At 38.9% G+C, this 26,930-nt stretch overlaps 1 protein-coding gene across 3 annotated transcripts in view; it reads left to right on the top strand.

Annotated features, from left to right (window-relative positions):
* MYO1B (myosin IB) overlaps positions 1-26,930 on the top strand; it is a 116,611-nt gene that overhangs the window by 35,515 nt on the left and 54,166 nt on the right. For all 3 annotated transcript variants that reach the window (XM_005145572.2, XM_031045838.1, XM_005145573.2), the window contains exons 4-6: positions 17,889-17,983; positions 21,323-21,427; positions 24,299-24,345. In XM_005145572.2, the coding sequence (XP_005145629.1) occupies positions 17,889-17,983; positions 21,323-21,427; positions 24,299-24,345 (247 nt within the window). The remainder of the gene's footprint in view (positions 1-17,888; positions 17,984-21,322; positions 21,428-24,298; positions 24,346-26,930) is intronic.

Raw genomic sequence — 26,930 nt, forward strand, 5'->3', positions numbered from 1 at the left:
TTCTTATCTCAACCTGTGGGAGTTACATTCTTTTGATTCTCCTCCCCATCCCTTCAGGAGTGGGGGATGAGGAAGTAGGTGGGGGAGCAAGCGAGCAGCTGCATGGTTCTGAGTTACAGGTTAAATCACGACACTTGATTACATGTTGAATCAAGTACATAATAATATATTGACCTCCACATTTTTCTTCCTCTGTTGAGAGATGGTTTTCCAGAATAGAAATGCTCAGCAGTTATTTTTGTATGCATTTTGAGACTTTTGGTAGAAAAATGTTTCATAAACTTCATACATTGCTATTGACAACAATTGTATGGTCAGGCTGCCGTCTCAAAGCAAGAACTTCTGGAGTCCAAGAACACTAGAAAACCTCTTTAAGAGCAGTAGATGGGAGTGAGAAAATGTTGGCCTTTTAACTTACACCAGATCATCTCGACTGTGTGATGGATTTTGCTTGTGAGTTTGGATAGATTGCCAAATCATCGAAAGTGTAAGACTAATTTGTCATAGACAGATATGATCTCTCCACCAATTTTCTTTATTTGATATTGCTTCTGTATGAAAATTTTGTCTCCTGACACCTGCTAAGTAGACAAAACATCTTCAAACATACAGGATTAGGAAATAGTGTTTCTTATGGTTTCTTTTACACAGTGTTTTCTTCTCAGACTGTCGAAGTATAAAATGATCCTACTTTATGGTCACCTTGCTTCCCTTCCCACTTGTCTGTAGATACTTATGAGAACTGCAGAATCAAGAGCACAAAATGATTACTTTGTGCTAAAATTGGTAAACTTTCACCATCTGTAAAAGATACTTTTAAAATATTGTAGGTGTATGAAGTAAGTGCAGTGTAGGCTGCCTTATGCTATCTCTGACAAACCTAAACATCTTTTCATCCATTTTAATGTACAGTGCCTTGGACTATAGCTAAGGATTCATGCCAGTCCAGTTGTTCACTCCGTGAACATAGAGGTGGTACTTGAATGCTGATTTATAGATCATGAGGTGGGTTTACAGGGTGTCCATATAGTCTTGCTGCAGCCAATCCTGGGCTGTTCACCAATGAGGCACGCACTTACCATGCTGGTCAGTGCAGGCTAAGGACTGGGTTTGGGACAGAGCTGGCATCATCTCAGCCTTGGAGCTTGCAGCTAATTCCAGGGTTGACTGATTTGGCTGTAGCAGGCTACAGTTAAAAGCAGGGTTCAGGCATATCTGGGGACGTTGCTCCACTTCCACAGAGACCTTGCAATCCTCAAGGTGGTTTTTTTTAGCTGCTCAGGAACTTTAATGAAGAGCTACTGAGACACAAATTGCAATTTGTGGTATTTCTTGTGACGTGGGCGTAAAAAACCCAACATTGATTTGTGGAGATGCACGTACTGATTTTTCTTTGATGTGTAAATCTCCATTGAGCCATGGCCTCTTCAGAAGAATTGATTGTGGGTAAGCTCACTGTATCATTTAAGTGGCCTTCGAGAAAAGACTTGTGATTCCTATTGTGTCATCCTGAGCAAAGCAAAACTCTTGACCATTTATAAGGAAACTATGACCCAGAAATAAAATTATATATAGCACGTTTCATACTTCAGCATCTCCTTTCTACAAATAATCAATCTAATTTTATTACTAGTTCTAGCTAGAAAAATGCAATTTATTACAAGAACATTCTAGCAGTGGTTTGGTTTGAGATTCCTATAGAAACCAGGTCTGTATGGCATCAAGTCTTCCATCAGAAATAAACATGCTGTCACCTGTTGGCATGATTGCTCATATTCTCCAAGGTCTGTGATTTTGGAGAGAATTCAGGTTTGGGAATCACAGGTTTTAAGTGTCAGCGTCTCTAGATGAGACAGCTATGGGATATTCCCAGAGCTCTGGCTCTGTGTGGGAGCTCCTGGGAAACCAAAGAATCTAAATAATGTTTTGATTATTTACCAGCAGTGTTGTATGACCTTCTGTCTCTGCTTGAGGTTCATGCAGGGGTTTTGCTGTGATGGATAGTTTAGGGAGGATATGCGTGAGAATACCAACTGTCCCAGTAAAATAATGGGCTTGGTGAGCAAATGAAAACAGAAGGAAAAAGAGAAGTGTATAATGACATGAAGGAATGCTGTACCTGAAGAAAATTTCCCATAGATTGTCACTCAAGGAAACATACCTACAGGAATGAAAAATCTATTCATGAGTTTTCTTAGCTGTAATCTGAAAGAGGAGGGGAGCGAACACCAAGTCATCCACTCTGTGTTTCCTCAAGAGCGTCTGTGAGAGTGACTGACACTTCCAGTGACGCCAGTTAATTCTTAATTGCAGGGTTTGAGCAGGGTTGGGTTTTGGTTTGTTTTTCTATTGTAATGATCTTTGGAGACTGGAGTAAGGTCATGGGCACACTCTGCATGGACAGCCAGACTGAATTCCTGTGAGAACATTCCTGTTCAGGTGATCCAGGATCTTATTATACCTGATAAAATGAAATATGGTGTTATACCTGATCAAAGAGATTTTGTTTTAATATTTCATTCCTCTCTAAAGGCACCACTGTTGTTGTGATGTCATGTAATAAAGTGTTACTTCTCTAGGTCTCCTGGAATGCCTGTTTTCGTAGTCTGTAGGTATTTTCATAGCTGTAATAGGAAGCTTACCAAGCTCTTTAATTGTTATTTGAAAACATTTTGTTAATCTTGCTGGCTTTGTCTTTATCTGCAAGGCAGGATCAAACTTGTCCCTGACTTCACAGGGCAGAGTATGACATTTCAGTGTTCAAACAGTTTGCTGCTTGATTTGTGCTGTCCTTAAACTTCTGCTCTTTCAGTTGATGTAATTACTCTTTCAGTTGATGTAATTGCTACTTTGCTTACCTTGTTGGGTGAGCTAGACATGAGAGAGAACCAGGCTGTCTATCTTGCTAATTTACATTGACTTCCACCAGTGACAAAAGCATCTTTGAAGGGAAGGCAATAGGCAATAAATCGCTTATCATACCATTTATTTGTAACCATCATGCCCCATCACTTTCCTACTAGCTGCAGATTTGCTTTAACGGATTGCAGAGTAGATGCTTTCTTGCATTTCCTATCTTAGCTCCTTGCTCCTGTCAGCTTTCTGTCTCTGGCAGGTAGGATGTTTTTCTGCTCCCCTTTATGTTCTGAAAAGGCTTTGCCTGCTCAATCACAGGTTATTGTAAGTGGAGGGACAAAATAGAAAGTAGCAACTGTCCTGCTAACAGCAAGCTATAAGCAAATAAGAGTTTAGAATGAATAACTGGGACATCAGGCAAATAGCTGAAGACAGGCAAATAGCTCTTATCAAACATGTATTTAATTCCACTTACATAATGTTGCTGTATATTGTGCTCACTTGCTACTATTTTTGGATTAAAAGCTTTCAAATTCAGACAATTGAAACTTTTGCAGGTCACTGATGAAAACCAGCCTGCCTTTACATAGGATACAAGCACAAAGATATCAACCTGATGTCTATTACAATGCAAGAATTAAGACCTTATTAATGTCTCCCATTTCAGTGATCATCATACTCATAATTATGGGGACAAATTGTCACCCTGCAGGTATCTGCAATTACTCTGACATCAGATATAATATGCTGTTTCCTTGATTAGTTTTGAGCCAGTGTAAGCAGTGAGTACAGAAGTTACCTTTTTGCTTCTGGCTTTTTTGCTGGTATTCCAGGATTGTATGTCTTTGGAAACACTGAGGTTACAGTAGCTCTTTTTCTTCCTTGATTTAAAGCAAATATTTTTGTCTGAAGGGCATGATAAAGCCCCAGCTGTGAAGGATAGGTTTTGCCTGTATGTAAAACTAAACTTTTCCCTATAGGTAGAAGAGTTTTAACATACACAGTAGCTATCATTGTTGAAGAAGAGGATGGTGGGGTGAGAGCCTGTGCCATAGTTTAGTGTCCTTTTTTGTTCTAGTAATTTTTTTTTAACATTTCCTTTTCAGCTTGTTCTTTTCTTATCTTCATGTGTTTTTATTTTGTTTTGGGCTTTTTTGGAGGGGTTAATTTGTATTATTTATTTATTGTTGTTGTTATTATTATTTAATTTTTATTTTAATTTTTAAATCCCCACCATGGCTTTGTTTACCTCACAGCAATTATTAGCAATTATTATTTCTAATAGTTCCTGACTCCTTCAGAGGCTCAGTCTTTGAACTTGCTCATGTGGCTTAGCAGGGTGCCTCTTTCAGAGAGTTATAGCCAAGGGAAAATGATCACTTCAATGGTTAGTTGGCATAATGAATCGCTGGGCAGGGAGGGAACATCCACAGCTGACAGAAATCATAAATAGCAATTAGGGAGGACTGCCAGGACCTAATTGTTAAACCCATGCTAGGAACGAGTTGAAAAAAGAAGGCATAAAAAACACACCCACAGAGAATATTGGAGTCTTATTTTGGATGGGGTCAAACTTATTACTTGCTTAACCTCTATAGAGGTGCAGGACTGGATATGGTGTATCCATACATGTAAATCCCTCAAGTGTATAGATGAAAAGGGGAGGAAGCATCACACTTCCTTCAAGAGTCAGAAAGACTTCATGCCTGAGAAAAGCCTTTTCTATTGCAGGCTGCTGGCACACCACCCATGGGATACACACATTCCTAAGCTTTATACTTGGTAGGAGATTTTAGAAGTCCTGAGAAAACAGAGTTGTGAGGAAAGCAGTTGTGAGGTGGCCATATCGGAATGGCCATTTGGTTCTCTGAAGAACCTTTTGGAAGTGATGGGTGAACTGGAAGGCTGAGGGTGTAAAGCAAGGTTTCTCTCACATACAACAATGAATTTAGCATTTTCCTGAAATCTGAGCAGGGCTGTTTTAGTTGGTTTGGGTAGCACATGGAGCAGCCATCTCTCTCACCCCAGTGCTTCAGAGGTGAGTGTAGTCTTGTTGACAAGAGCAGTAGTTGCTTGTTTGCTGCTGGTATTAGATTGCATGAAATTTTGTAATAATGGATAATAATACAGATTTAATAAACTGATTTATAGCATGATGTGCAGTTGTAAAGAGGCTCCGAAAATGCAACCAACATCCAAGAAATATAAGCAATCTGGAAAAGCAGTGTCTAGATGAATGTTGTGCTTTATTTTAGCTTTTAAATGGTCTGGAGTGACATTTAAATGGGATTCCAAAGTTCACTGGAATGAGCCTTTCCACTGGTCCTCTAAGTAGTGCTGCCTAAATTAAGAAATGAAAAGGCCCTTCACATTCTTTTTGTATGGCACTGGTGCTGCCATTCTGCTGTAAGTGTCCAGGACACAGGATTTCCAATGTGAAAACATATGTGTGTAGCTGCAGAGCTTTAGCACAGGTAGGGTGGAACTGCCAGAGCTGCCTGCACCCAGGCTTGCCCAGACATCAAGAAGTCTGGTGGTGTGGAGTCTAGGTGGATTTTTATGTTGTTGAGGTATTTAAACACTCCCTAAGCTAAGGAGTGTATATAGACTACATGGAACAGAAAAAGCATCAAGATGAAACTGTCATAGAATCATAGAATAGTTAGGGACGGAAAGGATCATCTAGTTCCAACACTCCTGCCATGGGCAGGGATGCCTCACACAGGACTATATTGCCCAGGCTCCATCCAGCCTGGCCTTAACGCTGCCAAGGCTGTCCTCCCAATTATCCCAGGAGGCAGAAAGGACTCTGCCTCTGCTCTCACACTCCAGCATCTTTTGGTCCCTCAGAAGCCACAGCAGCATACGCTGCCGTGACAAGGTTACTCAAAAACACCAGTTCCCCTGGCTCACAAACAGTGTCGGTCTCACAGCCATACCGTTGGCAGTACTAGCAGCCCTGCTGCCAGAGACCCCCCTCTTCTGGGCAGGACCCACCTGGCTCCAGTGGCTCCTCCATCAGTTTCTCATTTGGAGAGCTTCGTGTGGTCCTGACCAGCACTCACGTGTCCAGTGGGCTTCTTGAAGAAGCTTGCAAAAATGCAAGAATCTCGGGTACCTTTAAAACAAGGCAAGTTTGTAAGGGAACCATTTAACTCCAGATCTATTCCAGATACTTCTGTAACTTCACAATTGTCGTCATGGTGTATGAAGGGAAATAATGTTGGGGCATCCTTCATGAATTAACTGCTGGCTTAGAGCCTCCACAAAATAACTTTGTTTTCAGAACTGATTTCAAATATTTACTCATACCTCTGTATACACAGCATACTTTCACATTTGACTTCAGTCATGTTAGGGATCAAGAGTCAAATGTTTTTAGTTGTCTATGGTGATCTCTCATTTTTTTTTTTTGCATGTGAGTGTCTTTGGTGCAGTCTGTGTTTATTTGTAAGCTTAAAAAAGTTGGGGATTTGGCTAGATTGGTAGAGCAAAGATAATTAGAAGAAAAAAGAAAGAATAGAAAGCCTTAATGTATGTTGGATAGCTGGAGATGTGTGTGAATGTGCCAGTAGTCTAAACTAATGGTGACTTCTTTGCCAGATCCCATTTCTCTCATTTTCCTGGAACTGGAGTGTTCTGGCCTGTGTTCACATTATGCCATTGGTATTTTTAGGACATAAAATGCTGAGATTCTTTAAAAATTAACTGGCATTTTCACCTGAAGTAGAATCCCTCTAATACACAAAAGGCTTGGGAATCCACTTGGGATGACTGAATTAAGTGAGCACTTAAAAGAAAGGACCTGCAGTAATTCTTCAGTTTTATAGTGCAGTTCTCCATATTGGGCAGACAAAGAACATAAGTGTTCTTTGTCTCTTCTCAATGTTTCAAATAGTTCTCCTTCCAGCTCTACATTTGTATGTCTAGGCTAGAACTAAGACTAGCCTTTTTCTGTGTTGCCTAATGAAATGGTGTTCTGATTAGAAAATTGACTGATGTTATGGTAGGACGTGGAAATAAAAGCGTTTTTGAGTGCTTTATGCAGCTTTAAATGTAACCTGATTTTTTTAAAAAGGATCCAACAGCTTCATTTTTCTTTTCATTAGAATTTTGGGACTTTTTTGCATGCTGGAAAGAATGAGAAGTACTTATAAAGGAGGCACTGCTGTGTTTTACTTCTTAAATGCAGACTGGAAAAATGAGAGCAGGTAGAAGCCCTGTCAGAAATGAGAGCAGTCTGATTTTATATTTTCATTATGCCTTTCCTGAATGGGCAGCGTGGTATTCCCTTAAGATCTGGGATTTCAAATTGCAATTAAGAACATCTGTTGTCCTTTCATTGCAAGTGTCTCATGGTGTTTAATGGTTGTCTTTTCTTCCTTTTTTTTTCTTCCCCTTAGCAGTTTATAACACACCAGGAAATGCCCATCTGCTACGCTAGGAGCCTTTGTCATGATTTTAGATGCAGCATAAACAAGGCTTAAAGAAACTTCAGTCAAATTCCAGCTCTTATACCAACTTTAGCCGTAGAACATTTTCCATTCAATCTCTTCTTATTGGCAACTTCATGCAAAAGGCTCTGATTTCTTCAACTCTGGGTACATCATAGTTAATGTAGTTTGGGTTATTAAAGATAAACTTTTTCATGTTATGAATCAGGAAATACACAGTCTTAATATTTACTGTCTAGCACACTGAATAATCTTTTACTTATGTTTTGAATAGATAAGAGAGCTGGGACTGGGCTTTACAAACAAAGGTCTAGAGTACAAAGACAGTTTAATTGTGGTAATTTCAGTAAATTAGTCCAAATTTGCATTTTTCTTGTATATACCTTCCTTTTTATACACTACAGAAATTATTTTTAGTTGCTAAACCTTGTAAAGTTCCAACCGTGACTGATCATAGTTACTCCAAGATGATTCTTAGTGAGTAGACAAAAAAAGATGTGTGCAGTTGTCATCCTCCTTGAGTACCAGCAGACCAACCAAGGACACAGATGAAATATATCATCCCTGGAAATAGTCCATGGGGGCTAAACTGACAGTGTTTGAGCAGTCTGAAGAAGGCTTTTCATTTCTTGCTTTGACTATTCATGGATAAATTTGAACATATATATATATATATATATATATATATATATATACACACACACAAATCTCATGCACAAACTTAAGCAAATGCCTTTTTAGAGACTGAATAGACACTTTTGCTTGATGTTGTACCTGAGCTAAGAAGCTCTCAGAAGCTCAGATAAGCTTTAGTGCCTACTTTGTACAGGGGTTCATGAGAGGTGTTTTATTTGGGAAAGGGAGCTGGGAGGCAAAAAAGAAGCAGCCTTGTCCAACTTAACAAACCAAGTAGTTTTGTTAAGAAGAGGACTTAAGAGTTACTTAACTCCTCTGAGTGAAGTAGCAACATATTTATGTAATTTCATAGTGTTGACATTGCCTATCAGATGTTTTCCAGATAACTGCATTACTTTTATTGTCACTGTTTCTGCTAAACTTGTGGGCAGCTGCATGCTAGCTTTTGAGTTACAGAGCCTAGGTTTCAAATCTGATGATTAGCAACTTAATTCAGCTTACAAAAGCTGGAAGGATGTGGTAATACTCCTGTTTCTTCAAAACTGCAATGTGATTTTGGTGGAGCGCTTGGCAGTTTTTCTGATGGCGAAATGTTGCCTGCCATCACAGTCTATGATACTAATGCATAGCTGCCATTTCTTTACCCATCTCAGCAAGCAGAACTTTGAAGTCACTCCAAAATGTATCTTTTTATGTGATGCGCTGTAGCTCTTAGGTATGTGCAGCATTCTGGAGTTTAGTCGTGCTACAGTATGCTGTTGTCCCATGAGATGAGACCTTTGAAAGCACGTCCCTTTCTGTAAAGTGGGTATGTTAAACTGGACACTTCACTGGTTTTCTTCCCCTGAGTACTACAACATGTTTAATTACTTTAGAATAAAGGAATAAATTTTTCGTTCCCCAGTTAGCAGAGTAGAGCAAGCTCATCTGAGAGTATTTATACTTCTGCAATAAAGTTATTTGCAGAGAGAGAAGTCCCTGCATGAGCACTTAGTAGCAATGCATGCTCATTGTGGAAGCCAAAACTTGACTTGCTATATTTCTGCTCCCACTGCATCGGGCAGAAATAACTCATTTCTACCTTCTGACTTGAGGGTGATGCTTCTTGGGGCTGTGAATAAAAGCAGGCGTTTCTTTTTGCTAAGCAGCATGGCACATTGCCTGTTTGCTAAACATTTTTTCTCATAAAATCCTAAAAGCAGCACTCTCCACTCCTCTGCCTCAGGAAAACCTCACAACCGGTGCAGATCTATTATGGTTTTGTTTGCAAGATCAATTGCAAATTGATCAAAAGCTGGCATTTTTGCATGGAGCATCTGCTCTGCCACTGGTTTGAACAATCTCAAACTATAAGGCTCAAAGATACTTCCTATTTAAAAAATAAATTTAAAAAGAAAAGGAAAAAAGCAACTAAAGGTATATTCCCATTTGTGCAGGAAGAGCCAAGCTGTAATGGTCATTGTTCCTTTAACAGGGTTATAGAGTCTTCTACATATTTCACTTAACCTCTACTTTGGGCCTGTTTTGTTTTTTCTGAAATAGCTATGGATAATTATAAGGACCTGTGTTTAGCCACAGTCAGTGTTTTAAAAATGAGGAGTGATTGCTTCTGAGTGGTTTATTTTGATGGAATATGTATTATGCTTCATCATTCAAGTCCAGCTGAATTACACTTTTATTGGGGAGTTTTAGCATACTATTCACACAGTGCAGGAGCATACTCAAAGCATGTCTTGTTCTACAGAAAAAGATTTCTTTTATGTAAACTTTGGCCAAAGCTGACATGAACTGAGCACATGTGTTTGACCAATAAACTCCCCTGTTTTTCAGACATATTCTGTATTGGGTACAGAAACAAATTCAATTCACTGTACAGTATTGAGAGTCTGGTTATTTCAGCACAGAAGGGCAATGACTGTTTTCCCTTGTTCCCCTTTTAACTCCCTGTCCAGCCAACCCTTCATTTCCATATATATGCAAGAGCTCAGAGGTGCAATTCAAATCCGCTAGTACGCAGATGGAGTTTAAAGCATTTTGTGCCCTCTAGTTAAACTCTGGTAGAAGTCAAGCACGGCAAATCAGTTTGCACCTTTCTTGCCTTCGTTTCCCGTTCAGCTGCCTGACCCATTGCTGCTCCATTTGAACTGGGGAATGTGCTTTTTAGTGGAATAAATCCTAATTTTTCACAAGCTCAACCTCAGGAACTGCAAAGCTTGAGGAAGCCCATAGAGAAGACCAAACCACTCACCACTGATATTTCTGCTGTGCCATCAAACTGCTTCCCTGGCAGGAGGCTGTCAGGCTGGCAGTTTATGGAAAAGTCTGGAGTTCTAAATGCAGAAATGGCTACCAAAAAGGTTCAGCATATACTTTTGCAATAAAACCACTGAATGTAAGGAGTTGGCTGGTTTAGGCAGTCATTAAACCAAGCGCGCAAGTGCATATTATCTTAGGAAATAAACCATATCTAATTAAATATGGTTTTCAATAAAGCAGTAGAAAACACTTCCTGTACTTCTCTTCGAGGATATAATAGGCCAGCAAAATTATTGTTTTCATAAACAGAAACGCCTTTTCTCTCCCAAGCAACTTACAATTATTGCAGTGCACATTACAGACTTATTTGCTGTAGGTCTGTAAGAGGCCCAGCTGTGTCCTCCTGTGTGATTGCATAGGATCTGGTTAATTCCTTGGGTAACACAGCCTGATATGTGGGGTGAGACGTTGTTTTGGTTCCAAACTCATCTGGTTAATGCTGTGCCTTGAAATGGGAGTTACTTATGGGCTTTATTTATTTATTTGTATGGGTGAGGAGGTGATGGTTACATGGCATCCAGCTGGCTGGTGTAACTTCAAGGAATGGGTGGATCCAAGCCAACTGCTCTTTTGGAAAGCTCATGACATGGAGATACTTGCTACCTCCCCTCTGCCACATTGGTTTATGCGTATGTTCACTTCAGCTGACAATAGGAACCTGTTCTGAGCAAGAGTCAAGTATTTAAATTCCCTCCTTCAGGCAAATGAAGTCACAAGGTATACCTGTTGTTTGTTTGCAGCTGTTTATGGTGTGTACAGCTGGCACAAGGCCATGTCAGTTCAATTTGGTATGCCCTAGTCAGCTTTCCATGGTTAACGTGTTACCAGGACAGGAGGCAGACCTGTTGGCTTGGTTATGTGCAGAACCAAAGCACTGTCTCCTTGCTCTGCCACCACAGTAGATTACTTTGGAGGACCCAATCTTGGACTGCTGCCCAGGTCACTTTCCTGACAGTCTGCTGGATGTATTTCACTGCCATCTTACAGGACTGGGCTGTTGAATGTGATGTGGACACGCTCACTGGGGTTGATAGTATTTACTAAAATGTAGAGGGAGAAATTATGTTTTTGTCTGCATCAGGAAGCTTCATAGATCGTTTTTTGCACCGGTTGAAGGAAAATAATGCCACAGTTGGGTCATAGGCTCCTGGCAAAAGGCCCTTCTTGTTTTCCATCATACTAATGTGCAGCTCTAAAGAAATGCATTACATGTTGTTGAAATAGGCAGAAAATCGTAGGCTGCGGTTTTGGCTTTTGTGTATAGTGCTGGGGAAAGACCACTGCTGGCTTTCAAAAAACTACATCTTTTTGGTTTGTCAGTAAAAAGGAGGTGATCAAAACTGATTCCTCCTGGTTTGGAGGGGAAAGGTGTGGTATCCTGATACAGGGAAAAGGGTCAGGGACAGAGCAGGCTATGGTGAGCTGTGAGGTTTTGCAGACATGGTATTTGGGGAACAGACATTGTCTGGACCTCTCTGTAGGGACATTTTTGAGGCAAAGCCCATTGGCAATGTCTGAAATCTGCTTCGTCCTGAGAAAGACAAGATTTTCAGAAAGAACATATTCTTCTTGTCCAGACCTCAGAATATTGGCCAGAATCAATTCTCCTGCTAAACCTCCCATGTATATAAGAATTGGAGGGTATTCTGAGGCTACTGGAACAGAAAATAAATCTCTCTGACTTCATATTTGGAACTAGATGATCTCAAGGCCCTTTCTAATCCTAACTATTCTATGGTTCTATATTAGCCTGTGTTTCAAAGTGGTTTACTTGCGAAAATCAAGAGTGGCTTTGTCTGTCCTCTTCACCCTCCCTTCCCCTCTCTCCTTTGCCTTCCATAAATTGTGTCTGCCTCTTACAAATCAAATGCTCTGATTAGCACAGCTTTGGGCTTTATTCTGTATCTACTAATGTCACAGTTGCTAACGTGAATAACAAAGCTGGGAAGCGTACGCAGGATGTACCTTTCTGCTGTGTATATTAGCCACATAGTATTGTTGATAAAACAAGATTTCTCTGCTCACCAGGAGAATAAAATAGGAGAGTATGAATAGAAGAAAAGGCTTTCCATCTGTCTTAGCACATCCTGGTGTTTAAACTTGTTTTATTTTCTTCCTGATTGGCATTTTTCAAAGAGCAGCTGCTTGCCTGTGAAGGTCTATCCTAGCTGATGCTCCGTCAATTTAGCTGTTACTTTATTCACTCCAATGGCAGGCTAATCAACCTTTTCTTTTCAAGTGTGTCAAAGTGCTGAACATGAGACAGTTTGTAATTATGGAAAATGGGAGTACACTTTTTGTCCTCAGGGCAATTAGATTAAATGATTCTGCACTGTGAGCTAATACTATAAACTCTTACGGTTGTTTTTCCTGAATGGTGAATTTTCCACTGAGCTTCAATGGGCGTGGAGGAACACATATAGCAAATAGTGATGATTTACAATGTAAAGCCTCAAAGCACTTTATAAAATGTGCTTCCATTGTTCCTAGCTCAGGTTATTAGGAGTTTTTGTAACCAGACAAGCTCTGATCCTGATGTTTTTCCCACTGCATGTTGTGAGAGGAGGAAGTAATTTGTTAGTCTGTTACTGGGCACTTCTCTGCATGCAGGAAGAGAACTCACACGATGCTTTTAATTAAACTTTAAAGAATTAATACGAATTACGTTTTATGTAAAATTTACATTAAAATGTATGTATAGTTTACATTTTACTGCTATTCTTTTTAGTCTAGCATGGTATATAGTCCTTGATAACCACTGACTTCTAGTATCCTGCCATTGTTTTTAGACAGTTGAGCAGAAATGAAGTAGTACCAGGGCTCTGCTTCCTGAGGAACTGGAACTGTCAAGAAGAGAGCTTTTCTTAATTGCTTTTGAAAGTGTCAAACAAGTTGGCAGTGGCAAGCCAAGACTAAGCAATAAGTGTTTTTAAATGGGGATTGAGGCTTTTGCAATCAAAGCACCAGCCAATGAAAATAGGATGAGGGAATTGACTCAGTTCATAAGAGAAAGCAGTCGGAGAGAGTTTAAAAGAGTGTTAACTAATTACTGTTAATTGAGACTGCTGAGGGAAGTGAGAGAAAGAGTGAAAATGATAGTGGAAAGAAGTATCAATAGCTGGCAAATTCTGATCCGTGTGATTCTAGTTGAAAAGAAAAGATGGTAGAAGAACTGCTTCTGTGAGTTGGATTTATGACAATAAGAGCAATGTTTTGGCCCTTTATGTAATTCTAGGTGCAATCTTGAGCGTTCATCTGAAGAGCTAGCAGTTGATGTTTGTTTTGGGGTGAACAGGTAGGAACCCTGCACCTGTCTCTTCCTGAGCCTGGTGTTTTGTTAGAGCACAGAGATGCTGTTGTGCTGCTGAAAATTGACAGAGGCCTGTTTGGTGTTTCACTTTGTTGGACTTTTTTTGGTTTAGGACTTTGTGACAGATCTGACCATCTGGAGCTGTGTGGCTGAAAAAGCAGTGCTATAAAAAAGCAGAGCCTTCTTCCTGAGCTAGGTGTGGGTGGTGCTTCAATTTCAGACTGCTTCTATACTTAAGCCCTAGCTAAAAGAGAACTCCAGTAAATATTTCTGTGTGTTGTGGTAGGAGAATGTCATCTTCATTCATGGAAACCTAAAAATCAAAGAGAGCTTATTATAAGGTATGGTAAACGACACTGCTGACACACTCACCAGATAATTAAAAACACGTGGTTTATAACTGCTTTTTAAACTAGAAACTATTCTCAACTTTTACTTAGGTTCTGTAATAGTGAGGTGGCTCAAAGAGTGGTATGTGGTTTAAACCTATAGTTGCAAATGTTTACTTTACAAATGTTTCTAAAAGGGAAAGAATAGAAGGATTCCTTGTGGTCTGTGGATCATTAAAATGTGTTAAACTGAAATGACCTTAAATGAAATTACTTCATAAGTTTGTAACAAATAGGGAATAGCATGAAAATATATTTCTGGATCAAATACACTTTGAACCAGAAGGCTCAAAGTTTGGGTGTTTCTTTTGTTTGTTTCGTTTTTTCTAATTGCAAAGATAGAAGGTGATAGTAGCTAGGAAGGACTGTGGGGTCTAATGGTGTGCCATGAAAATCAACAGGACAAATGAGGAGATATGTCTTTTACTTTGAGATAAAGATCTTGGTTCAGACTTTGACATGAGTTTGTCTAATGCTGTTTATGTAATGCCAGAAAAACAAAGAAATCTTAGTTATTTAAAACCAAGCTTGGTTATGTCTCCTCCAATGGGATTGTTGGAGCAGTGGTTGAAATGTCAGAACACTTCTATTAGGGAACTTCTGATAAGTGCATACACAAAACTTCCTTTGAAATTACGTTCTTTTGTCTGTAACAGATAATAGTTGATACACTTGTGAAATAATTAGGCTTTTTTTTTTTTTTAGATAGGAGGAAAAGCTAATGTATGCCAAGAACCGCTTGACTAGATTGGATAAAACCAGAACTGGATAAAATCCCACTCTCTCCTCCATCCTGTCACTGTATTATACTCTCAGTTTCTCTGTGGAAGGAGAAAAAACATGATTTTGTGCAGTGCAAGCAGAGTTAATAAATACCTCAAGCAGTAAAATGTATTTTGTCAGGGGCTGTTGGGAAACTAAAATTCAGTGTATTAGAAAAGATGGATGGTTACTAAGCTGATTAACTCATAACTCATTGTATCAACAGAGAGAATACTTTCTCTGTGCTTGATGCTTGTTTTCCAGTGTGAGACTGCTGCCAAGAAAGTTATTTCAACAGTGAGATACTAGTTGATGGCTGAGATTGTTTGAAGGACACCAGACACAGAATGAGCAATCCAGTCTGTAAGTTTAAAAAGCATCTCACCTTCCTGGTGAAAGACAGTTCCCTCAGTCAACCCATAGAAACCATGGCATTAGTATTAAAGTTGTCTCATGTGGCCCATGAATGCTCTGTGCAGATTAATTTCTTTCCTCTTCATCCTACTCCCTTTTCTTTTTGCTTGCAAAAAGAAACATAATGTGTGCTGGAACAAGCTTTTCTGAGTGCCACACATTGTGCTCTTGAATTTACAAATCTACCTGCAGCAGTGTTCAACAAATATTAACTAATTTCCCATATATATCCTGTAAGAGAGTCTGGTGAATTGTTACTGCTACTGTAGTTTGGATTCTGGACAGTAAGGTGGATGCCAGAAATTGTGTCATGGTCTCTCAGCAGCAGCAGAACATCATTTTTTTGCTAGTTCTCCAGCACATTGGCTGCATCACAAATTGACTTTGTTGTAATGCTAAAAACATTACAGTCTGTTACTTTCTTGTAAACACATTTTCACCTCCGGTTGAGCTACTGAGTTCCAATGCTTATTAAGTTTGAGTCTTAATTCAGGTTCAATGGTATATGTATCAAAAGGGGTTAATGATCCTGATTGTTGAATGGATGGCCCAACCATCTGTGCAGACAGAAGAATAGTATTTTAATGCCTTAGACAATGTGAGTGAGAAAAGCCACGAGATAGATGGATCTATGCATGGATCATGTCACTAGACAGTCTGCAAGAGAGAAGGGGACAGAAGAGGGACACAAAGAGGGAAGAGTGAACGACAGAAGCATCATTGGCAAGAGCTAGAGAGGGAGGAAAAGGTGAGGTTAGCAGTAAAGAAGCCATAAAGTATTTCATTTACCTGTTTTCCAGCCTTTTCAGAGTGCTACTTGCTTGGTTTGCTAGTCTCTTGCAGGATTGCTGAGCTGATAACATGGTGCAATCATAAGAATAAAAAACCCAAATAAGCAAATATGTGATGAATCTAATACTGATGAGGGATGAGGGAGTGTAAACAGTGTTGCATATGCACATGATGATAAACTGTGGAAAATATGACATGCCCTCCATAAACTTTTTCGGGGAGCAAAACCAGGAAGAACTGCCTGATCTAAGGAACAGTGGTAACAATAGTATGAACTAACCATAGTATACTAGAAAAGGCTCTATAGGGCTCTCACTGCTTGCATTGTCTTATCTATGGTACCCCCAGCTAGTTTCATGACAGAGAGCCTGCTTATCTTTAAAGGGGCTGAGGTTGCCTGTGAAAGCACTATATGGTTAGATTATTAAAAACAAATACTTGATCTATTTGAAGTTATCATAGAATCACAGAATAGTTAGGGTTGGAAAGGACCTTAAGATCATCCAGTTCCAACCCCCCTGCCATGGGCAGGGACACATCCCACTAGACAATATCACGCAAGGCTCTGTCCAACCTGGTATTGAACACTGCCAGAGATGGAGCATTCACAGCTTCCTTGGGCAACCCATTCCAGTGCCTCACCACCCTCACGGTAAAGAACTTCTTCCTTATATCCGATCTAAACTTCCCCTATTTACGTTTGAACCCATTACCCCTTGTCTTACCACTACAGCTGAATGCAAAGCTCCCAAACTGTCATAGAATGAAGATCAAGTTTCTAAAATGTTGCATTGAACCTGCAATGATTATGCATTACATGTTGACCTGAGTTTATTTCTGGTTTTCATACATGATTTGTTTATTCCAAGGAATAAACAATATCCACTTTTAAGTACATACAAACACTAAATATTTTGCCAGGTGCAGTAATCTAACAGAGCTCTTGGTCCGTGGAATGGATGTTTATTTCATGCAAAATATGCTGTGTTTGGCTACCAAATTTTTTCTTTAAATTGTATAATGCAAGTGTGTCTTTTTCCTTTCGATTTTATGTCCTCTTTCATATACTACTTGTTCAAGTTTTTCCACGGTGTTCTAATGCTCAGTTTCCAGACTTCTTTATTCCATGAACTGAATATGGAATGCCATTGAAACAAAATCAGTATTACCCATTCTCTGTCTCAAAATTGCTACTAAAGAAAACTAAATATAAGTAACACATCTGCATTTCTGCAAAATATATGGTGCTGCATAGCAACAAAGCACATCTGGATTCAAACTGTAGCTCAGTAGTTTCAGGGTCATGATGTTCAGAGCTCCACAAAAAGATATTTTTGGTACTGAAAAGCTGTTGATTCCTACTATATTCTTTAATTTCACTACATGCTATCACCCTCACTGAGTTAAGAATACAGTTACTGGGAAACACTTCTGCACATTTATGCAAAAGTCCAGCAACACTTGAATGCTTAAAATGCTCAATATTTTATAAGGTTCTGAGATTTCTTCATACTTTCTAAAGTAGAAATTACATCTTACGATGTTTTTAGTCCTCAGATTCTCCTGTTTCCTTCTTTATAAATGTCTTTAGCCAGAACACATCCTTTTAATGCATCGATGTTTTTGTTTAATGAAGAATGCAGCATTTTGTTCAAAATGTCCCTGAAATTTTATTAATTCATTTTGAGTTTGCTATCTTTAGAATAAACTTTAGATTATGCTTCCTTGTTCCTGGAGAAAGTCTAAATAAGCCATTAAGAAAAGGTATCCATTTTGCTTCTGTGGATCTTTATATTCTGGAAAGTGAATGTTCCACCACTTAGAGAACATTGACACTTGGTTTTTTGTGTCGATTTTAGTTTTGTTTAGCTCCTCTACCTCTCCCCCCTTTGGATGTGAAGGACAGATTGTAGTTATTGCTGGGATTTATCTAATTCTCAATTGACTCTTTCTTTGCAGCTTTGCTCTGTCAGATGAAGCATATAGATCTTTAAGGGACCAGGACAAAGACCAGTGCATCCTTATTACAGGAGAGAGTGGAGCTGGGAAAACAGGTAATAAGCAGTTTTGATCTTTTTAAGGAACATTGAGAGTTGTTCAGAGTCTTGCAAAGTGATGCTAAAGTCTTCAAGAGTTGAGATACCTACATCTTTTTTTGTCTAGTAATTGCAGGAGATTAATGCTGTCAGACTTGGTGTAGATGTGAACTTCGATAAAGTAGTGTTTTTCACATAGTCACCATGATGCCATCCTATTGCATGTTAGTACAGTGTCCTCAACCACATTCAGAGTCACACAAAAGTAATGCTGGTTTGTGATAAGACTATTGCAAGGCCAGAAAACTTTCAGGCTCTCCCTCTGGGAAACACGGAGAAAACTGAATGCTCGTGGCCTTCTGGATGGGAAGACAATCCTTTGATACTTTTGCATATCTTTTAATAAATACAGGCATTTAAACTGGATTATGCTATTTATCCAAGGAAAATAAATAATAGTAGCTGATTACTTTGGAAATTTCATCAGTCTTCAGCATGCTGTGCTCAGCTGCAATTCTGAGATTGGTTTAGGCACCAGAACACTGTTTCTCAAGCAAAGTTGGAATTGCCTTGAAAATGACTGATAATTTTTAAAATGGAATGGCAGAAATCAAGTAAGGATTGCATAACTGCAGAACATTTTAGGTAGGCCTTAAAAAAGAAAGAAGCCAGTTATTTTCTGAAATAACAGTTTAAAGCTGAGGTGACTTGCAAAAGAGACAGCAGGTGTGAGCATGTACATCTGTTCCATGTAATTTAAGAGATTTTTTCTTTGAATCTGAGAAATGTGAAGCTTTTTGTGCTTATACCGAGAAAGACTTAAAGTGCATAGCAAGAAGTTGCTTTTCAAGCCTTCTGTGAAAATGTAAAGCATAAGCTTTGAGTAGTAACATCCATTTGAGAAGGCTTGAAATATAGTCTTGTGATATAATCCTTTTCTGTTCAGTTCAATAACATGAAAACACATGTGTGTTCAGTAAAAGTCTATAATAAAATAATCAAGTTCCTATAATATGATTGCTAGAGATTCTGTTTAGGAGTTCAGGCTTTCGAAAGGAGTTCAGTACTGGTATTGCTGTGATTTTCTGAACTTCTCTACTTGTAGAAAACATTCTGGTAGATTTAGATTTGTATGGAAATTGTGACTCTTTTGTAATTTTCATGGCCATATGGGACATAATATGAATTATTCCTTCTTTAGAAGGGTAAGTACAGAATAATACCTGGTTTGAAATTCAAGTCAATCATCAGCTCAGTATGTGTGCTATTCTGTCTCTGACAGTTGATGTAACTACTGTTGCTGAAATAGGGCTATTAACTGAAAAGTCAGTTTTCATTGAAATAAAAAAGGGAGTTAAAGGGGCAGGAAAGAAGTTCCTGGAGCTGACGAAACAAACTTCTTAGTACAGATCCTATTTAACTCTGGTTTAGATTTTGGAAGCCAGAATGTTTGGTATATTTGGGCTGGAAGAATTGGGGGGGGTTTATTTTTTATTTCCAATTTTGTTCTTGAGACATGTTTATATGCTAATTAATAGTAATGTTGTGCAAGAAAACATGGCACATTACCTGAATGAGTGGTGTCTTTAAATGTTTTTCTATGTTAAGGTGATGATTCCCTTCCTGGTGTCTTTACTACACCAAATACAGCTCCTAAGGAAGGACATAGCCATTATTTTCTCTTAGTGATGTTTAAAGTCTATCTTGAAGTCACTGTGTGTTGTCCTAATCCATGTTATTTTGTAATAGCTTATTTGCTGCTTCAGTGTGTGCTTCTCTCAGTGGCTGAGTAGCTCTCCTTAAAGGTGTTGTCTCTTTTAGGAAATATTTCAAATAATTTGGTGCTTCCAAAGCCATTTCTGAAGGAAATGGATTCTTAAAAATGAGAGCTGGATTTGAGGCACAGTTATTGGAGATGCGAGGCCTTATGGGCACCTCTGTAGTTCTTTTTCCCTGCTTGCTCCCTGTGTTGTAGGCTTGCTCAGTTTCCTCTACAACGTGGGAAAGTAATGTAACACTGGCAAACAAATTTAATTAAAAAGAATCAAAATCCAAGGCATAACTTCTTGTTTGTCAGTTCTTTCCTGAAATAAACCCCTTGAATTTGTAACAGATCTCTTAAGAACAAGTAATGGGTGGTTTTTGTGACCACTGCCTTGAGTTGGTTGGGATTCCAGCTGTTGGTAATTACATTGTATATGATCTGATATTGCCTCAAATTTCACTCTCTTGCATCATTCTAAACATTACAGACTGTTTATAAACAGAATCTATTCTCATCTGCTTTCTGTCATGATGAGCAAAAACGTAAGGGTTGGGTTATTAAATTTAATATTTGGTCCTGGCTGTGTATGGGTGATTGATACCCATAGGAACCCAGCTTTGAGAGTCCAAAAATTGCTCCAGACTGTGTAAAAGCGTTCAAATTAGTTTAAATGAATGCTTCACTTTCTCTACTTTGAAACAGACTGCATAATGTTATGTCATGTTACTCGGTTACTTGTAGTGCACTTTTAGAGTTGCAATTACATTGTGTAGTGTTGTATGTTTACACTCGTGTTATTGTTTATCTACGGATATAAACTCTAAACTTCCTGACTAGAAACTGTTCAGGCCTATTTTCTTCAGGCTAGATTAAAACACCTCTCCCGTGAAGACAGACTAAAAGAGTTGGAGTTGTTCAGTCTGGGGAAGAGAAGGCTCTGTGGAGTCCTTAGAGCAGCTTCCAGTGCCTAAAGGGGCTACAAGAAATCTGAAGAGGGACTTTTCACAGTGGTGTGTAGGGACAGGACAAGGGACAAAGGGAATAACTTTAAACTGAAAGAGGGTAGATTTAGATTAGGTACTAGGAAAAAATCCTTCCCTGTGAGGGTGCTGAGGCGCTGGCACTGGGTGCCCAGAGAAGCTGTGGCTGCCCCATCCCTGGCAGTGTTCAAGGCCAGGCTGGCTGGGGCTTGGAGCAACCTGGTCTAGTGAAAGGTGTCTGTGTCCATGGCAGGGGGTTGGAACTGGATAATCTTTAAGGTCTCTTCCAACCCAAACCTTTCTATGACTCCCAGATTTCCAACATGTCAGCTAGTGATAATGTTCTTTCCTTACTAACTGCCTCCTACAGAAGCTAAGTAAAAAAGCAGTAGGTAATGTGCCTTATCCACTGGTGTAATGTCATGTGCTTCATAGCAGGATGTGTTCCTTTCTCATTCCAGATGATACAATAATGTGGAAGAAAACAGACATGAAATGTGCTTACAGTTCTGTCTGGCATGGTGAAAATGTGATGACGATCAAGGCTGCAAATCATTTTATGGCCTATTCACCAATTCTTACAACTATTTTATTTTGCTCTCTTCCCCACAGAGGCGAGCAAACTTGTGATGTCATATGTAGCTGCTGTGTGTGGAAAAGGAGCAGAGGTTAATCAAGTAAAAGAACAACTTTTGCAGTCAAATCCAGTTCTTGAAGGTAAGACTCTTATGGAGTATGTATGAGTGTATTGTCTCTGTGTGTATCAGCATTCCTGCTGAGCTGCTTTGGAAAACTCTGTTGGTTCTTGTTTTGTTGTTATTTGGTGTCCAAAACCATAGGAAATGCCTTATGTGAACACAGCTACAAGATTTTGTTCAGTTATGGGAAGGTTTTCTTGAGAAGAAAACTGATTCCCTTATGATGGGAGAGCTTAGGAAGTTAGGTCATATTTCCCAGACTCCTCCTGCAGCTCTCCAAGGGCATACCCTTTCTTAACCCTGCCTTGATGATGCTTGGCTGTATCAAAAGACTTCAGTCCCTCTGATTCATTTCCTCCCAAATTATATTATTATTATAGTCTTTAGTAAATAAACAAGCTCTGTAAAGCATTATTTTTCTTTAGGAAAAAAAGAAAAGGGTGAAAAAATGGACCTTAGAAAAAAATAAGCCAATCCATAAGCATGCCTGTTGTTCCCTGAGACTTATTGTTCCTTGGGTCTGGTGACTTTGTTGGCCTGTCTTCCTTTCCTGCTCTCCCAAGAAAGACTTTTTTACTTAGTTAATCATTTTAATTAAAAGACATTGGCTGCCAGAAACGGGATTTTAATTTTTCCTTGAGATAGGATATATCTCCCTCAAAGGTTGCAGTTTTGTCCCATTGTCTAATAATTGCTTTCAGAAGTGCCTTGGTTAGCATTGACTTATTTAGGTCTTGATTCCTGGCTCAGTCCTTGCGCAGCTCTCTAAGCTGACTGTGCTGACACAAATTCTCATGACCACTGTCCAGTAATTCTGCATTATGGCCCAATGATATGCAGTGTTTGTAAGGCTGTTGAGTGTCAGTATTGTATTTATTGCCTAGCTATCTGACCATGATTTGAAGTTTATAGGGAACAAGCACTCCACAAGTGAGAACTGGGGGAGGGAAATAAAAATAAGGGAAGGGAATGCAAAAGTAGGCTGAGAGCAGTGAACTGGATGGGTAATATGTGGTCATTGACTGTTGACATGGAGTCACTGACAAAACAAACATTGTAAGCAAAGACTTGGAGGGTTGAAATGTTAAAATGTAAGAATAATAAAAATGCTGAATGAGCCTTTCTTTGATGATGAGATACGTTCCACTTAAAGCTGAATGGGGGGGTTGCAATCTTCCATTGTTTCGAATTCACAGAGAAAAGCGGTGTTGCTTTTATCACTGTTTGGGAAGACAGATTTGAGATGTATGGAGGGTTTTTTTCCAAAGCTAGATAGTTCCCTAGGGACTGCCAAATGTATTATATTCCTTGTTGGTTTGTGAGTATTTGTTTTCATGCAAGAGGAATAGACAAAGCTGACAGAAGACTGCCTTATCATTTTAAGGTATTATTTGTTCTACTTACTGCTCTGGTAGCTGACTGTTTAACTTGTTGGAAGGTAGGACACTGGACTATTCCACGAGGCTTCTGAGCAAGCCTGGCTGCTTATATATGCTTTAGACAGAAATAAAGCATTTGTGGTTAGATTTATTTTTCTTTGGTTATGTAGATCTGTTTCAGTTGAGCTGCCATGCATGAAAATGACAGAAATGTTACATATGCATAATTTATCTTTTGGGATTTTTATTTTTTAACTACAGTTGCTACTGTAAATTAACTTCTGGAAACAATGAACTTAAGGGAAAACTGAGGAATGTGTCTCATGCTTTATAATGGAATGTTTGTGCTTGATTCTGTGTAGTTATAAATGACTCTACTGTTCAACACTGTGTTTAAGAAAATGTAGCTCAGAGATTTGGTTGTTGAAAATATGATTTATTGCAGGGCATGAAGATTTTAAAAACAATTATTTCACTTACCCTGGGCCTTCAGGAGCAAAAACCTTTCCTTTTGGCTTTAGTTCTTTGATCAAGAATAAGTCTACTCATGCAAGTTGAACCCTAAAAGCGTGTATTTATTTCTGTCCAAAAACATTGACTTGACTTGATCTTTGAAAATATATGTGCTATATAAATAAATACTGGGATAAATAAAGTCTCTTGTTGGAATAGGAGCACTAAACTTAATAATGTAGGGGACACTCCTGTTTGACTCCACATGCTTTGAGAATGTGCGATGTTTAGAGCTTGAAGTGCTCTCCAGTCTGAGTTCTTGTCCTGCCTATGTTCAAAGGTGATGGTTGCCCCTACCTGAATGCAGGGGAGTCTGGGAAGCCCTTCCTCTGAGACTTTCATTGTTGGAAAACTTGTGCTAAAGTAATCAAAACAGAACTATTCAGAAACTTAGTTTAGGTGAAGCTGAAGAGATTGTGTTAAACTTTCATTATAAATCAGATTATTTCAGCTGATTAATGTTCAGTTTAAGCTAGGATAAATGTGTTGAAATAGCATAAATCTGTTTCAAACCATTGATTGAACTGTCCCATGCAAACAATTTTGAAGTATCATTCTGTAATTTCCTCAGTTCTGGCCTCATCTTTTGCCATCTTCAGTTGGAAACTAAGATTCATTTCTTCCTCTAAATTGAAGAGAAAGAAGTATAATTTCTTATATTTAAAGCTATTCAGGTAATAACGTTTAAAATTTGATCCAAACCCCAAGGATATGTGGTCAACTGAGGTGCAGCTTTGTCTTGGAACTATTTCCACTTGTATGTTTTTCCTTTCACTTTTTTAAAGAAAGGAAGTACTGGGACAAAACTTCCTTGGACTCCCCTAGGTGTTTTCTCATCTGTGATCATGTCTGTCACACTCCATGTGTCCCCGGTGACTGATGGTGACTGATACCCAGAAGTCTGATTCTTTTAATCTATAAACAGTCATAGATATCTTTTGCATTAAAATATTTTGTACTGATAGCTTTTATTGTTATTTGTTTTACTCTTTCTTCAGCTTTTGGAAATGCCAAAACTGTGAGGAATGACAACTCCTCTAGATTTGTAAGTATTTTCTTCAGGGCTGAACTTGAATTCCTTTTAGGGGGAGCATGTTATGTTGTTGGCTCTTTCTCTTTTACCTCGTATCAGACATCAAGGCACCTGTAAGGAGGGAATGAAGAACTCGGAGAGAGAAGTTTCTCACAGTTGTCTGCGGGCTGTGGTGTTTGGAGAAGGCAAACACCTTCAGCAGCAATCAATATTTCATTTGGTACATTCAAACACGTTCTCCTTCCACAGTGCTTTAGTAGTGCATTATTAGCAGTCTTTTAAAACGTGTTTCACCTCCTTGTCAGAAATCCTGTTGGTGTCTGATGTGGGCACAAAATTCTGCTGAGAATCAATGTTGAGGCTAAAAAAAGAAAGAAAAAAGAACGAAATAAATTAGGATGTGACAGTCTGTGACCAGATGAAAACATAATTACAGCACAGCTGGGGTCTTCGGTTTTCTGGCACTGGTGGCATTAATGTCGGTGACCATGTCCCTAGCAACTGGTTTGCTTAGCAAATTGATCTTTGTGTGATCTTCTTTTGCATCAATACTGATACATTTTTTGTTAAAATCGCTACCTCAGGTTCTCATTTTCTCTCTGATGTTTCAAACTGTGCTTACAACTTTAGTTTTAATATAAACATTTGTAATGTTACCTTTTTCCTTATATTCTTTATAATGAACTGGTTGAATTCAGGCTTTTTTTAGCTGAAACTGAATGTGGAATTATAGGAGCTGACAATTGGCCAAAAGTGCAAACTAGAGTTGGGAGATTCAGATGTGTGAGTACTCATCATAGTTTCTTCTGCTAAAATCAAAAGACTCAATGCAACTTTGTAATTTGCTCACTTGTGTGCAGAAGAGTAATACTGTGAGCTGCTTAAAGTATACAACAGAAGACAAATTGATACACTGCGTTATACATGCTGCGTTATACATGCTGCGTTGTCAGTAAAAACAAATGGATAAAAGCTGGTATATTGTGACACTGGAAAGTATCTTTTTTCCACATGGGAGATGTCTCCTTCCTTCCTTTCTGATTCTCAAAGGTTGAATGCTCTTTCTGCAGCTGTCATTGCCCCTTCTTGTGAACAGAGCAAAGGGTCTTCATTGCAAGGTCAGGGACAAAATCTGAGGCACTACAGAAAATTTTTGGGGATAGAAAGGGTAGAAAAAAACGCAGCTATGAGAGGTAGTATACTATGGAAAAGAGGAGGAGACAGCGAAGGGGAGAAGAGGTGCTGTTTGCAAACAGAAGTCTTTCCAGGACAAAGTGCAACCCGCTACTATTCTGCCTTTCAAGTCCTTGCTTATAAACACAAAGCTAAAAATATTTTTGGAAACATCCAGCTGGCCCAGTCCTTGGGAAATTAAAATACAATTATCTGATTTAATTCTTATCTCAGAAATTTGAATCAGCTCAGAATTAACTTCAAACAAGAAAGTACAAATACTGTCCTGTGTAGCCTGCCTCAGCTGCCAGCAAGGAGAAGAATAGAGTTTAAGTAGAGTTAAGCCAATCTTGACAGAATACCCAGTAAATTAGAAAGTATCATTGAGGGAGTCAGTGTAAAGTGCTCGGTTTTATGTTCTGTAATTAAAATTAAAAGAGAAAGAAAAAAAAAAGAAAGCTCTTCCTAAATGCAGTGAATAAGCAAGTATAAATACAAGGCTTCTCTTTTCAATAGGTTGGTTTTGTCCTGTGTTAAGTAAACACCAGAGGGTGGTGAGATCATTTCTGTGCATGGTTTGTGGAATTTGGTTGAATTACTACCAGCAGTTTTTATCTTTCTAAACTTCCGTGCCAATGTAATCTGCACTGCTTTTGCCTTTCCTACACAGCATGGGTCTTTCCGTTTTGTCACTGTTAAATGTAGCTGTTACTACATTAAACTCGTGTCATATACATTAACGTGATGCAAAGATGACCAATCTTCTGTGATGTGGAAAAGTCAGACAGGAGTCCAGGAAAATGCACTGTGCCAGTACAGCTAGAAGTGAAATCGCTTTTCTGGTGACAGTCTGCTAATTGTTGCCTCTGGTCTCCTGAGTTACGAGGGAAAGAGTTCAGAGTGGGAAAAATCCATCACTTTTACAAGGCAGGCGCACGCTTAGGGACAGACACACCACGATTAACGAACAGTAGTTGTTGTCAGGCAGTCCTTCATGCCAAACTGCGCGGCTATCCTTCAGTGGCCTTGATTCACACTCTGAAAACATTTTACATGAGAAAATAAGTCTCTGTGGAAGATAATTTCTTCCTGCATTTCCTGTTAATAAGCATGCTAATACCTACACGGCCACATTGGTGGTGTTGGTGTTCTAGAGAAAGTTTATATAACGTTTTCTTCATAGAACCTTAGAAACTGAGCAAATTATGGGGTTGCATTACAAACCTGATTACATCTGTTCTCATGAAAACCTCTGGCTGTGATAATGCAATTTTCTTAGAAGCTTTGAATCATTTTCTGTTCTTAAGAATTTGACAGTGTGCAGGAGGTGCCAGATTTCTCTTTTAAGCTGTAAAAATGACCAGCTAACTACTTTAAAAATGCCTTGAGAAGTTTTTCTTAATCAGAACTTGCAGTCTTAAATT

This window comes from Melopsittacus undulatus, chromosome 8 (assembly GCF_012275295.1).
Source record: "Melopsittacus undulatus isolate bMelUnd1 chromosome 8, bMelUnd1.mat.Z, whole genome shotgun sequence".
Lineage (NCBI taxonomy): Eukaryota > Metazoa > Chordata > Aves > Psittaciformes > Psittaculidae > Melopsittacus > Melopsittacus undulatus.